This window comes from Rhinopithecus roxellana, chromosome 8, assembly GCF_007565055.1.
Source record: "Rhinopithecus roxellana isolate Shanxi Qingling chromosome 8, ASM756505v1, whole genome shotgun sequence".
NCBI lineage: Eukaryota > Metazoa > Chordata > Mammalia > Primates > Cercopithecidae > Rhinopithecus > Rhinopithecus roxellana.
Genome location: NC_044556.1, coordinates 30,921,638 through 30,937,251, shown reverse-complemented (window position 1 = coordinate 30,937,251; position 15,614 = coordinate 30,921,638). Strand labels below are relative to the sequence as shown.

Sequence of the window (15,614 nt, the reverse complement as noted above, 5' to 3'; positions counted from 1 at the left end):
GCCGGGCGCGGTGGCGGGCGCCTGTAGTCCCAGCTACCCGGAGGCTGAGGCAGGAGAATGGTGTAAACCCGGGAGGCGGAGCTTGCAGTGAGCTGAGATCCGGCCACTGCACTCCAGCCTGGGCAACAGAGCGAGACTCTGTCTCAAAAAAAAAAAAAAAAAAAAAAAAAAAAAGTTATTCTAGGGGATGCTGTCTCAGTGCCCCAGCCTGATGAAGATGCTCCCTCCTGTGCCTCGCTGTGTTTGCAGCCTTCTGCCAAAGCACTGGTCAGGTGAAAATGGAAACGCTGACTCACCATTGGTCTCTCCTTTGACATAATCCATTCTTTGAATAGAGGGATCACGCTTTATTTGCTTTTGTATTCCCATCAGCTAACCTATGCCCAGCACACAGTGGGCCCTCAACAAATGTGGAAAGAAAAAAGCAGTGTGAAAGGGAAAGGAAAGGGAAGGATGGGAAGGGAAGATAAGGGAAGGAAGGAAGAAAGAAAGCCAGCCAGCCTAGGAAAAGGCCCAAGGAGACTGACTTGTCACAGACATCCTGAGTCACCAAGCCTGTCATGAATCACCTCCGGGCTATGATTATACAACCTTCCTAGGGAAATAGTATAAAAGGCGGCAAACCCCTCTCTTCTCCCTACATTCTGCCTTGGCCCATAGACTATGGGGCTTCCATTCCCCTCCAAACTTAGGGAAAGTTGGAGAGAACATTTCTGGTTTCTTTCCTTCCTTTCCTGCGTCCTTCCCAAATGGTGAAACAGCTAATCTGGTTGGTGAGTCTTGTATCTATTTAGGTTACCTTGCCAGTGGATGGCTTACTCTGCCTCAAGAAAAGAAAAAACACCCCCTCTCATTCTCTCTCATTCTCTCTCTCTCACTCTCTCTCTTTCTCTCTCTCTCTCTCTCTTTCTCGGCTCACTCCAGCAGCTCAATTTGGACCTCCAGTTGTAATGCTGCAGGGTATCCTCTGCTCGGGGGACCTCAGGGTGGGACGGTGAGAAAACGCACAGCAAGCTCTAGCTTCTCCCCACAGCTGGAGGAGCAGTAGTGGGAAGCCCCATGCTGACTTCAGGCCCAAGCTGAGGCCTTTGGGAAACAGATCTGGGACACTAATTCCACTGCAGGATCCTGACAGCATCCTGTGCCTGCAGAAACCTTGCTTTGCTTGCTGCCGTATCTCTAGAACAATGCCAGCTCAAAGTTGGCACACTGTCACTCAGTATCTGCAGAACAAATGAATTCCTATTTGGCCCAGTTCTTATACTAATTGGCCTGAACCCAGAAAGGGACAAGGGTGATGGGTAACCCTAACAAGAATCACCTTCTTCTGTGTGATGTCGAATGTGAATGCTGAAATTGAGTTGGATATTAGAAGGCGGTGCCATGCTGTGTGCATTCTGAGTAGCATTTCTTTATCCATGCAGGAAGCGTTTAAACTACCGAGGAGGAATAGACGAGGCACTATAAATAACTTCATGATAAATTTAAATAGCTGCTGCCAGCTGCTCTGTACTTGTCATGTAACACTGCTCTTGATGGCTGCAACGCACAGCCCCCCTTGTTAATCAAAAGTAAAATTGTTCGAGGCTGAGCTGAGAAGTTCTTACTTGTTCTCTGATTGCAGGTGGAGTCGTCCCCAGGGATTCCGTTGGCATTCCATGCATAGGCCTTTATGGTGTAGAGAGTCCCGGCTTCTAAACTGGTGAATGTCAAGGAGGTGTTTGTAGTATTCTCTTTCCATATACTCCCCAAGCCATTGGCTCGCATAATGGACACAGAGAATCCAGTTGCCATATATACAGCTTCCCACTGCACAAGAATGGAGTCTGAACTTGGAGAGCTTACTTCTAGAATTGGTGCAGCCAACACTAAAAAAAGAAAAACATGCATTTGTGTTACTAAAGTCCAATAGAGGATAATTCAAATTTAGAAGCAAGTAAATTGATATCCATAATATACAATAATTATTTACTTTATAAGAGCATTCACAACAAGGTTTCATTAAATAATTGCTATTTAAGTGTATCCTAACCATAAATAACTTGGCAGAGGAATGGGAAACAGAGAAACGCTAAATATCAGACACTACTTTTAACTGAAGTTGGTCAGAAATTAGATCAAACATTCCTATAATCATAATATAAATCAATGGGAAAATGAGGGGTTACACTATTTTAACGTGCACATAACTTTTCAGAAATATGCCTAGGTACAAACTTATCAAATCAATTTCAGTAATGCTGATGACAAACTCCAAATGCTTTTATTTGTTTTGTTAACATATATGCCATATGGTCAGAGTGCAGCAAAATCCCTTCTCTGTGTTCTTTATTTGGCATGTTAAAACCAGAAATCCCTATTTCAGAGATTTAAAAGCTGGGATGCTTTTAAAGATGCCCAGAAATGGGCTTTATTTTCCAAAGCAAAGCATCTGGCATTTAAATGCCACCTCCTCCACAGATAGCTGAATTCTCAAACAGCATCATTTGGTAGCTTTCACTTCTGGGCCTTGAATTGTAGGCACTCATGTGACACCAAATCACATTCTGCATTTGCAGCACCAGAATAACTGATCCAAGTCACAAGCAAACACTCAAAGGAGGATGAGCATCCATCCAGCTACCTGTCTTTGCCTGCTTTGGAGGTGATGCCTGGCTTCTCCCAGCAGCGCTGATGGATCTGATGGTGATTTCGTACAAGGTTGCAGCCTTTAGTCCCGTCACAGTGCCTGGGGAATTGGCCACCATTGTTTCAATGACTGTGTCCCCGTCTTCAGCTGTGAGGAGGTAACTGGTGGCACCCGGCACTGTAGCCCATTCTACAGTGATACTGTTGCTGATTTTTGAATATGCCTGATCAATAGTGGGTATTTCAGGAGCTGAAAGAGGTTTTAGAGTTGTACATTAGCCAAGATACCTACAAGAATGACTTCTTTCATCATTTTACTCTTCAAGATAAATCATTCTCATGCTTTCCTTCAGACATAAGCTTTGCCCTTATTATCCAGATCAAGGAAAAACAGAGAAAAAGAAAGACAAAGCTACTCTCCAGAAGAGATCCAGAAAGCTCAAACCTCTCACTCAGGGATGGTATTTCAAAGTTTTCCCCAGTTGCCTGTGGGGTAATTTGCACTTTTTGTACTTTTAAAAGAGCTAAATAAGAATGGGAAGTAATTATGGGAAAGAACTCTGGGAAGACAGAGAGAATAATTGAGAGGCTTTCTTCCAGAGGATTCTACTCCAGTTGGGCATTCTGTGAATTTTGCAGGCTGCTTTGCCATTGATCTCCCCTCTGGGTCCCACAACCATCCCACTGCCTCCAGTTGGACTCATCTCCATTCCTCCTGCCTGTGCCCCGTGGCTGTGGTCACTCTCTCATGCACTTTGCACGTTTTCCAGATAACATTTAATCTAATGGAGGAAGGAGGGAGGATCGAGTTCTTTGTTATAATTACTCCATAGCACTTTCTTTCGTATCATCAGAGTGGAATAATTCTCAGATTCTTCCATACAAAATAAAAGTAAACTTTACTCTCCCTTTCTCTAGCACAATATCTGCCTCAGCATATGAATGCGATGGGCCAGGCTATGGTTTGCCAGGGAGATATGAATGCTTACGTCATGGGTTTACACAAGGCATTCCTACACTCAGGTGTATGGAGTAGGAGCTATAGCACGGTACTCAGATTGACTACTTAACAAAATTCCATAGACGCAAAAATGTCTTGGATATAGGAGATCCAAGTGGAAGAAAAGGTCAAACAAAAATAGCTGGGCTTTATTTGCAAGTGGCACTTGGCCTTTCAGGTTTAATGTACTCCACTTGCTGGGTAAAATCACTGTATGTCAAATATAGGGAATTTGACAAAACTAAAACTAAAGGGAAGACAAATAAGCAGAACTATAGGGCAAAGAGGGAGAAAGAGTAAAGACAGGTGATTCTCCAGTATCAGCTCCCCTTCTCCCAGAGCCATGTCCCTATGTGCACAATGCAGACAACTTTCTCTTTCTGTACCAATAGCCCAGAGAGTTAGCTTTGGCAGCATCTCAGAAATAACCATGCTGCAAAAATGAACAAAGTCTCCTCTGTGCCCTGGCCAGACATTCCTTGAACATCACCCAGTATAGTCTCTTTTGCCATTGAAAGAAAATTATGACAGTTATATGCACTGGGGGAAAGTCTCAGGCCTGCTTGTCATAGCCACTTGCCAGTGGAAGCCAATTCCATAGGAAAGGGCTACGTTCCCTCTCTCTCCTGCAGAACGGAAAGTCCCAGCAGGGGCTCCCTCTTCCAACACACACACACACACACACACACACACACCCCTCTTCTGCTCCCCCAGCTAATGATCCTGTGCTATATGCCTTCTTTCCTCTAATTTTCTGGTGTCTCTCAATTCCTTCTGTTTCCTCTGTCCCCACCGTTAATCTTATCTCCTATGTTACCAGTTCTGTTCATTGGAATGAACTAACTTCCTGGGAAAATGACAACCAAACTAGCCACAGACACAGGAGGCCAGATCATGCATTCACGGAGCAGTTTGAAAGGCATCTAAAAGGCTAGCATGACACAGACCCTCTCCCCACAGGCCTGTCACAGGGCCCGAGGGCTCCACAAAACTGGTCTCATGGAATTGATCTAGGAGAGGCACATTTGCTTGGAAGTCATAATGCAGGAAGCCAGTATCACAGAATGAAACGGGGTTGTGTGGTGGGAAAATAGCAAAGGGTTTGGATTCAGGAGCTCTGGGTTTGAGCCCTGGCCCTGCTATTTACTTTTGTGTGTGAAGGCATGCAAGTCATTGTACCTCTTCTAGACTTGTTACCTTCCTTGACAAATACAGATTATTAATACCTACATGTTAGGATTTACTTTGAAATTTAAAATACCTGCATTTTAGGATTGTTGTAAAGATTAAGTGAAATAGTGTATGTTAGGGTACTTGGAAAGTGTGTGTGTATGTGTGTGTGTGTGTGTACCTGTGCACGTTTGTGTATGAGCCAAGACAAGTAAATTTTGATGGGTTTGGAAAAGCCAGACCATATGGCACTGCCATGGAGAGGTCCTGTGAAAATGGGATTCTGAGGAGTGTGGGGCAAATATAGGCTGGAGAGACAGATTGTCTGTTTTACACCTGGTTTTAGGGCAGGCTCTGACCAGCATCAACAATGAAAGAAGATCAACCCCTATGTAGTATGTTGCCCTTTAACAGATGAGAAACTTGAGTGTAAAGTCCATAAAGTAGCAGCGGTTCCTTACTCTTTCTTACTTCTATGTTTAGCCCACTGACTGGACTGATGAAAGAGAAAACTTTATTCCCTAGATGTGCAACCAACCACCCTGATCAGTCAAAAATGAAACCCCTTGGTTCTCAGCATCTGTGCATTCCACCAGCTCAAAGAGATCTAAATTAGCCCACGAGGCCCCAGTGACCAGACACAGATACACAGCAATACCAGAGCCCAAAGAGAATCAAAATACACACAATCAAAATGAAACCTTCTATACAGTGCAGCTAATACACATTCCATCTATTGAAAAGCCAGGACTCAATTAGCAATTGAGTCAATTAGCAGCAGTATCACTAGCTTAGCCTGACCCACCATTTCTCCAGAATAGGGCAGATGCTGTGAGGACCAAAAAGGGTCCTGTTCTGAGGGCTTGGTGTGTCCTGGGTATGCTGGGACCTTGTAAGAGATGGCAGAGTTAGATTTTGTCCACCCAAAGGCTACTTATTTAAAAAGCCACTTTGTGTATAGCCAAACAGTCCTTCCTATAGTTTTCTGGCTAATCCTAAAGATCTCTCAAGAATAAGACAAGTAAATAAGAATAAAGCAAGAAATAATAATTTTTTAAAGAGATGGGGTGTTGCTATGTTGCCCAGGCTGGTCTTGAAATCCTGGGCTCAAGCAATCAATCCTCCCATCTTGGCTTCCCAAAGTGCTGAGATTACAGGCGTGAGCCTTGGTACCATGGCCAGGAAATAGAAATTTTTAAAAACTTACTGTATATGTATGAATTTTATGAAATTTCATGGCTCAGATATACATCTATATCAAATTTTTTAACTGTCTTGATTTCACTTCCTTTTCTGTGGTGTAGACAAAATAATAAGTGCAAATTTTTCTAATTTATGTCGAATCACTATGAGAATTTATTGGCGATATGGTTGATATTATATGGTTCCTAGAGATAAGCTAAATCCTCCTAAAAATAAATTTCCATTCCAGGTATTTAGATTTCTAGCACAAATGAGCTAGGAGGGGCCTCTAGATAAATTATTTTTGCCTTCAGTTATCTACTTAAGAAAGATAGAGATCAAATATTTTTATTTTTATTTTTTATTTTTTATTTTTTGAGATTGTGGTCATTATTTTTTAAAGACTTTATTTTTTGGAGTAATTTTAGTTCACAGCAAAGTTGAGGGGAAGGTAGAGAGATACCCAATATACCATCTGCCTCAAACATTTCCTATTCTATTATCAATATCCCCCACCAGAGGGACATTAGTTGCAGCTGATGCACCTACCTTGACACATTATTATTGCAAAGAGTCCATAGTTTGCATTAGGGTTCACTCTTATGGTCTACAGGTTTGGAACAAATACAGAATGTATCCACCATTAGAGTATTATACAGAGTAGTTTCTATGTTCTAAAAATCCTCTGCTCCACCTATTTGTCCCTCCTTCCCCCAACCCCTGGTAACCACTGATCTTTTTTTAGATCAAATATTTTTAAAAGAGGGCCCCCTTTCAGCCCTGAGTGACTGTTGTCTATATTTTAAATATGCAATATTAGAAGTATAAAATCCTTTTTAAAGCAAGGAATATTGCCAATTTAATCAAATATAACATTTCTCATTTTTTCTCTAATTCCCCAGAACATAAACAAGAACATTTATATAAATTAGACTCTGTACAATATCTTAGCTAGAATGATGATCATTGTAATATTTCACACATGGCTAACTGTGTATGAGAAAATGCATGCCTACATGGCTCTATACATTACAGTACTCAGCAAGAACACTTTCTGAAGATTTGTCTTTCAAATTCAATCTATTTATTTGTCTTACCAATCATCAACTCCCCAGGACCCAATATAGTGCTTAGCACCCAGTGTAAGTGCTCAGAAAATATTGAATTTTTTTTCTCATATAGCCTTTAGATTTCAGGGTAGCCTGTAAATTAACAATGGAAATTAACATCAAATACAAAGAGGAAAAACTTTCATGTCAGAAAATTGTACCTGATTTTGCTGAAGCAACCTGAAAAGGAAAGTTTAGAAAATTAGAACCATACAGAAAAACACCACTTGAACAAACGTAAAACAGGAATAAAAGCGGTAATAAATTAATCACAACATTTTTATACCTAATGTGAACAGTCTTTCGATCCATACAAGTATTTCTCCACGCAAATCGTTTCCCAGCACCCCAATCTACCGCAAAGCAACTCTAAATGGAATTTAGAGGCTGGAGGCAGATCCCATTACTATTTCATTTCTTTCCCCTTTGAATCTACCTATTGAACTAAGTCAGTAGCTGCTGACAGATTTTTCAGAAATCTTTGTTCTTAAAATATAATGATAATCTTGTTTTCTTTCTCTAGTATATGGCATTAAATTTCAAACATGCAGACATATACAACCTGGGTACGAACTTTTGAAAGGTATTTCGATTTCTATCTCCCCATTCCCCAACTCCTCAAAAAAAAAAAAAAAAAAAAAAGGAGAGAAAAATAATGTGTCTTTCTTTTTCCCCTAAATAGTTGCGGGCAGTTGGAATGATGAACTCACCATTGTCAGACAGATAAGAATGAATCCAATCAAAGTCAAACATGTCTCCCGTCCACCAGCCATCCTGTTGGACATAGTACTCACATGGCACAAAACAACGCAATCAGGGTCCTCTTTGGCCCCCAGGAGTACAACACCGTTAGTCGCTGGGATGTGGGGCTGTGATGCTGGGAAGAGACCCTCGGAAGTAGCTCCTCCCCTTCCTTCAGTGTGGAGCTGACCTGTAACTAGGGACACTTGGAGACTGGCAGGGACAGGTATTGCAAAGACTGAAAAGAAGAGAGTTGGAAAAAGCCACACCAAGCAGGGCAAAAAGCTACTGTAACCTTGGTTTCAAAGTAACCTTCTTTTTAAAACAATGTCTGTCTAAATCAAAACGTTAGAAAGCTGCACAGAAAATTGTTGATGTGGTAGAGTAATTATTTTAAACCCGGGGATGCTGACCAGTTTTATTTTTCTTTTTCACCTTTATTTGTTGCTGTTCTTTTACTTCAAAGTAAGTGATTAGTCCTACTGTCAGGAAGAATTTGCTGCCAAACTTCATCATGGAATACAATACGAAAGGGCAGGAGCATGTGTCTGTACTGAGAAAGAAAGTGAGAGGTCCCTGGTGAGCACGTTAAATTTACCCATCTCCCATACCACCCTGCAGTTCCACTACCTTTTTTTTTTTCACTGTTTTAGAGACAGGGTCTTGCTATTTTGCCAAACAGCCTCCAACTCCTGGGCTCAAGCAATCCTCCCACCTCTGCCTCCTGAGTAGCTAAGACTACAGATATGCATCACTGTGCCTCGCTAGTTTCTTTTATTTCCAGAGCTGTCTTCCTAGTTCACACTTTTAATAATAATTAGCATTTAATCTAAGAATTACAGTGTAAAATTTTAACAGTGAACAGATAAATAAATGAAATAAACATAATTAATTGGCTTGTCTGAAATCACACAAGAATTAAATGATCGAACTAGAGTTAAAATGCATCAGTCTGATCTCTACTTTCAACCAAGATAGAATTACAAAAAAGGGAAAAGAACTGCATTTACCCTCCCTGACTTCCACATTTACTATAAAGCTAAAATAAAATAGAGACTGGGTGGTAATGGCATGAAGATAGATAAATAGATCAATGGGACAGAGAGTCCAAAAAGAAACCCACACATATATAGATAATTGATTTTCAACAAAGATACAAGGCAATCCAAAGGAGGAAGAATAGACTTTTCAACAGATGGTGCTGGAACAACTGGATAACCACATGCAGAAAACATAAACTTTGATTCGTACCTCACACCATATTAAAACATGAACTCAAAATGGATCATAGATCTAAATGTAGCACCTGAAACTATAAAATGTCCAGAAAAAAAAAATAAAAGAAAATCTTTGTGACGTTGGGTTAGGCAAAGATTTCTTACATACAACACTAAAAGCAGAATCCACTTTTAAAATTTGATAAATTGAACTTCATTAAAATGAAGAATTTCTGCACTATTAAGGGAATGAAAAAATAAGCCACAGACTGTGGGAAAATATGTATCTTATAAAGGACTTGTATTCTGTGTGTGTGTGTGTGTGTGTGTGTGTATTCTCAAAATCCAGTAATAAGAAAACAACTCATTATAAAATGGGCAAAAGATATGAACAAACACTTCACAAAAGAAGACATACTCATGGAAAATAAAGGGATGGAAAAAATCCTCAACATCACTAGTCATTAGCAGAATGCAAAATAGGTTTTTTTTTTTTTGGAGACAGGGTCTCATTCTGTCACCGAACCTGGAATGTAGTGGTGCAATCACAGCTCACTGCAGCCTTGACCTCCCAGGCTCTAATGATCCTCCCACTTCAGCCTCCTCAGTAGCTGGGACCACAGGTGTGCACCACCACACCTGGCTAATTTTTGTATTCTTTGTAGAGATGGAGTTTCACTATGTTGCCCAGGCTGGTCTCAAACTCCTGGGCTCAAGCCATCTGCCCACCTTGGCCTCCCAGAGTGCTGGGATTATGAGCATGAGCCATTGCGCCTGGCCCACAGAATGCAATTTAAAATCACAGTGCGATACCACTACATACTTATTGGATGTCTAAAATTAGAAGCTGGTCATAGTCGCTATGCTTGTAATCCCAGCACTTTGAGAGACCGAAACAAGAGGATCACTTGAGGTCAGGAGTTTAGAGAACGGCCTGGGCAACATCATGGGACCCTGCCTGTACAAAAAATTTTTTTAAATTAGCTGGATATGGTGACATGTGCCTGTAGTGTCAGCTACTTGGAAGGCTGAAGCGGGAGGATCACTTGAACTCAGGAGATGAAGGCTGCAGTGAGCCATGATTGCACCACTGTACCCCAGCCTGGGCAATAGAATGAGACCCTGTCTCAAATAACAAATAAATAACAAATAATAAAATTAGAAAGGCTGTGTATACTAAGTGCCGGCAAGGATGTGGAACAACCAGAAATCTCATACCTGATAAGAATGAAAAATGGTACAATCATTTTGGAAAATAATTTGGTTGTTTCTTAAAAAGTTAAACATGTACCTCACCATTTCCCTCCTAGGTATTGACTCAAAAAAAAAAAAAAAAAATGAAAGCATATGTCCATACAAAAACATACATGAATATTCACAGTAGCATTATTTTTAATAATCCCCAAACTATAAGCAAACCAAATGTCTGTCAGCCAAAGTAAGTAATAAACAAATGAAAAATTTCCCAGCAAAAAAGGGAACACACAAAAACATGGATGAATCTATAAAAAGTCAGACACAAAAAAGAATACAGATGTTTTGATCCAATTATATAAATTTCTAGAAAATGCAAACCACTCTTAAAAACAGAAAGCAAATCAGTGACTGCCTGGGGATGGAGAATGGCAGGAAGGAGGGATTACAAAAGTGTAAGAGGAAACTCTTGGAGATGAAGAACATGCTCATTATCTGAACTGTGGTGGTGATTTTGAGTGTATACATATGTCCAAATATGTCTTAAATATGTGCAGTTTATTACATGTTACTTATATCTAAATAAGGGTGTTTTCAAATATCAGTCTGACTAACTCCAAAACCCTAAACTCCTTCCACTAAACTACTCTGCCTTATGAATTTAAGGCATTTCAATTTTTGCACCGAACAAATATATATTGACATATTGAGGACCTAATGAAGACAAGGAACTATTCAGGACATAAGAAATACAAACAAACCAGAACCCTGTCCTCTTGGAGCATGTACTCTAGCAAAGGAAGGCCAAACTAAGCAGCTAAAGTCATAAAATATGTCGAGTGTTGATAATGTTATGAAGAAAAAGTGGAGTGATAGGAGAGAACACAGCTGTTAGGGACGACCTCTCTGGCAACCAGATGCTTGAGCAAAGGCCTAAGGGAAGTGAATAAGTGCATCCTTTGGAAACCTAGGAAAAGAACATACAAACAGAAGGAAAAGGAAGTACAAAGGCCCTGAGGAGGGAGCAGCTTGGTTAGAACAGCCTGTGCACTTATGCCCCCAGCAGCAGGGAGTGTTGGTGGTTGACAGCTCCTGCTCAGTCTCTCACGGACCTGCCCTTGGCTTATGATAGCTGCCTGGCTGAAAGTCATACCTGCTCCCTGGGCCACCTACATCCAATGATTGGTGGATAAAGGAATGTTAGTGCTCCTGGCCCGGATTCAGGACAACTCTGCAGGGGAGGTCTGGATGGTACACCATGGTGTACACCAGGGCAACAGAGGGACCTAGGGTGCAACATTTAAGGAAGTTTGCTGAAGCCCACAGTTCCAGAGGCAGGCAGCACAAACTCCTCAAGTGGGTCATTGGGAGTGATGGTAAACAGGGCCAGTCATGTTCAGTCACTTGTGTGCAGGCACAGAGTAGACAGAGAGTTGTATCTAACTTGGACTGGGGTATTACTAGACAAGTGTGATGGAGACTGCAGCAAGGGAGTTAAGAGTGTTTACAAGAATGTGATTTATAATATTGTACAGTGGAAACTAAGCTGGGTAAGCAAGGAACTGTGGTTTGTAATACTTCACTGCAACGGAGGCTAAAAGTGCTGCAGTGGAATGAAAAGTTGGCAGGATAGAATGGAATAGAATGGAGACCCAAGGGAGTTAAAGAATTGTTGTAGAGTATCTTAGAGAAAGTAAGCAGGAAATATAGGAGTTGGTGATTAGAGAATGGGATGCTTGAAATGGAAACCGTGGAGAAGTGCCAGTTATTGATGATGGCCAGGTCTATGATGTAACCACGGGAACTGACAGCCGAGGTCAGATGGAGGAAAAAAATCATTGGAGGTCAAGAGTTCAAAAAATTGAGAGGTCTGAGTATTGGAAGGATTGTTCAATGGATATTGGAATCACTAAGAATTATGGCACGAGTGGTGAAAGAGGTATTGAGCCATCTATTAAACTCTATAAGTATTAAAATATTAGGAGAGTATCTTTCGGGTATGGATGATATACACAACTGAGGGACAGTAGATGGTATAATCTGATGACATGTGTTTTATAGGACCTAGGGGATTCAGGAAAGAGAGAGAAACAATAGTCTGGAAGTACAATGATTTTAAAGAAATGAATTAGGAAAGATAATTATTGTGTTAGCAACCATCTCTGGCTAATGTCAATTTCTTGGTTGTCAAAATAAGTAATGAGTGTTATCACTGAACTGTTCCATCGGGAAACAATGCAAATAAAGCTGTTGCTTTTGTAATATGAATTTCCTTTAAAGCTTTGAATGACTAAATTTACCAGCTGTCTGAAATTCTCCCTTCAGGAATGAGATTCTGCAAAGCAGTGAATGCATGAATTTTGATACTGAAGGGAATGGAGCTAAGACAACCAAGAGAGGAAGCAGCTATGAGAGTAAGTCTATTTAAACATTATTAGTGTACTAATAAGGTAATACCAAGAAATTTAAGATTAGTAAATAATGCAAAGGCCAGGAGAGAGACTGAAAATAAAACATAAAGATAAGAGTCTGGAATGGAAGAGGGAGAAAATGTGAGGATGCTCCATACAAGAATCATACATTTTCCAGCCCACACATACCTGTGTCCATGCTTCCTGACACCCAACCTCGTTCACTAAGCTCACACACACTATTTTAGCTTGTTACTTGGTATGCAATTCCAGATATCAAAACTGTGATTAGTCAGGATTAGGTTTTGCTGAGAGTGGACAGAAAACCTGTAACAGTGGCTGAACCAGAAGTTTCTTCCTGATATAAAATAGTAGAGGCAAAGACCCCAGGAGTGGCATGGCAATTCTATTCCACAGAGTCTTGAGAGACCCAGGCTCCTTTTTCCTCTTTAGTCTGCCATCCCTAGGATGAGGCCCTCCTCCTTCTTGGTCCAAGATAAAGTTCCGGTTATCACATCAGAGTTCTAAGCAGCAGAATTCAGTGAGAGGAGATAGAAGAGACTAACGATACATGCCAGCAATCTCTATTGGGGAACAATTGGCAGTCAACCACACAAATGAATGAATAAATGAATGTGATCTGGTGCATAGGTAGATTAGCCAACAGCAGAATTTAAGACATGTAACAGAAAGATATAGAGAGAGGTGGCCAGGTGCGGTGGTTCACACCCATAATCCCAACACTTTGGGAGGCCAAGGCAGGTGGATCACTTGAGCCTAGGAGTTTGAGACCAGCCTGGGCAACATGGAGAGACCCCATCTCTACCAAAAATATAAAAAATTATCTAGGTGTGATGGTATGTGCATGTAGTCCCTGCTACTCGGGAGGCTGAGGTAGGAGGAGTGCTTGAGCTCAGGGAGGTCAAGGCTGCAGTGAATATGAATATGAAATGAATATGGAGATGGAGTAGGAACTTCAGAAACTAGTAAAGATTTGAAGTAGCCATTGTAGGGGGATATAAAAAAGAAATGTTTAGGGATATAGGAGGAATATAGAGTAGGATTAACTGTCCAGGAAAAAATTGGAAATTGCAAGATTTTTAGTGGCCCTAATTTGTAATGTAGTCTTCCACCATGCCCTTATATCCCCCTTCTGCTGAGGGCAGACCATTTCCACCAAAAAAAAGGATTTGTATAAAACTTCCTTTTTGGGCTAGGCATGGTATCTCATGCCTGTAATTACAGCACGTTGGGAGGCCAAGGTGGAAGATTACTTGAGCCCAAGAGTTTCAGACCAGCCTGGGCAATGCAGTGAGACCCCATCTCTACAAGGAATACAAAAAATTAACCAGGTGTGATGGTGCGTGCCTGTAGTCTCAGCTACTTGGGAGGCTGAGGTGGAGGATCACTTGAGCTCGGGAGGTTGAGGCTGCAGTGAGCCATGATCGTGCCACTGTACTCCAGCCTGGGCCACAGAGCAAGACCATGTCTCAAACAAACAAAGAAACAAACCCCACTTTTTTTTATCACAAACAAACTCCACTTTTTTTCTTCCTTTCTCAAATTAAGTAGATGATATTTTCTTGCTGGTACTAAAAAGGATAAACAGATTAAAAATTCAATGTTAGAAAATATCAGGAAGACCCTTACTGATCAGGGATTCCTAATTATTACAATAAAAGAAACCAGACTTAGGCTCCTGGATCCCAGGGAAGAGAAACTCAGGCCACCTTAAGGAAAACAAAAATTGCAAGGATATCCACTGACCAGAGTAGGAAAAAACTAGAAAGCTAGCAGGAAATAAGGTAGCTTCAGGGTCCGGTGACTCTTTTACATGGTTACTGTTGTAAGACAACTATGCATCTTGTCCACTCTTATAAGGACTGCCCAATTCTTAGTTTTCACTCAAAATTCTGAAAGAAGCCTGTCTGATTCACTTACATAATTCTCAACAAACTTCTTGGGCTGAGCCCTTTATACTAAACTACTTCATCAGCTAGCCAAAGGAGGCAGCATCCATATGATTGGCATCATTTTTAATACATTGTATCACTCAGCGTCCAGTCCAGAGACAGAAAACACACAGTAATTCCAAGAGGGAAAGTTTGAAACAAACAATTATTAACTAGTAATGGGGTTAACTACTAAAGGTAAAGAGAACTCTAAAAAAAATACAGTAATAGTGGATATAGGGAGCAGCCACTACCTCTAGTGCTGAGGCAGAGGACCCAAGAAAAGAACAAATTTGGGGGAAGTGGCCGGGCACAATGGCTCACATCTATAATCTCAGCACTTTGGGAGGCCAAGGAGGGAGGATTGCTTGAGGCCAGGAGTTCGAGACCAGCTTGGAAACACAGTAAGACCCCGTCTTTATGAAGAAAAATAAAAATCAGCCAGTTGTAGGGGCACCGGCCCATAATCCTTCCTAACCACTCAGGAGGCTGAGGCTGGAGGATGGCTTGAGCCCTGGTTGAGTCTGCAGCGAGCTATGATTGCACCACTGCACTCCAGCCTGGGTGACAGAGCAAGGCTCTAAAACAACAACAACCGAAAAAACAAAAAACAACAAACAAAAAACGAAAACATTGGGAGACGTTCCCTTGCAAGACTGATATTCAGACCTTGTTGGCGAGGGTGCAGTTGTGAAGCTGAAGGTTGGAGTTGGAGAGCAGACGTGTCAACAAAAGTAGCTAGAAGGCCACCCACTGGGGTGCCACTGAGACTTACTGGGAAATCTGTGAGGTCCTGCTGAAATTCCTGGGCAGCTGCCTGCTGGAGCACTAGCAAACTTGCTGGGAAGCTGGCAGGGGGACTTGTGGACGGGGAAACTCCCACTTCTCTCGATGAGACGCTACTGAAATTTGCTGGGGGATATGTACTGCTGGGTGCTCTACATGCCAGTGGCCCCTACACAATGGAGAAGCAAAAAGAAAAAAGAAAGCACACCTCTCTGCCGCAGCTC

At 41.4% G+C, this 15,614-nt stretch overlaps 1 protein-coding gene across 1 annotated transcript in view; it reads right to left on the bottom strand.

Moving 5' to 3' along the window:
* FNDC7 (fibronectin type III domain containing 7) overlaps window positions 1-7,882 on the bottom strand; it is a 30,997-nt gene extending 23,115 nt beyond the window's left edge. The window contains exons 1-4 of the mRNA XM_010372947.2: window positions 7,800-7,882; window positions 7,251-7,269; window positions 2,624-2,878; window positions 1,608-1,868 (exon numbers count right to left, since the gene is read on the bottom strand). Coding sequence (XP_010371249.2) covers window positions 1,608-1,868; window positions 2,624-2,878; window positions 7,251-7,269; window positions 7,800-7,874 — 610 coding nt within the window. The 5' untranslated portion in view covers window positions 7,875-7,882. The remainder of the gene's footprint in view (window positions 1-1,607; window positions 1,869-2,623; window positions 2,879-7,250; window positions 7,270-7,799) is intronic.
* Window positions 7,883-15,614: the final 7,732 nt, after the last annotated feature.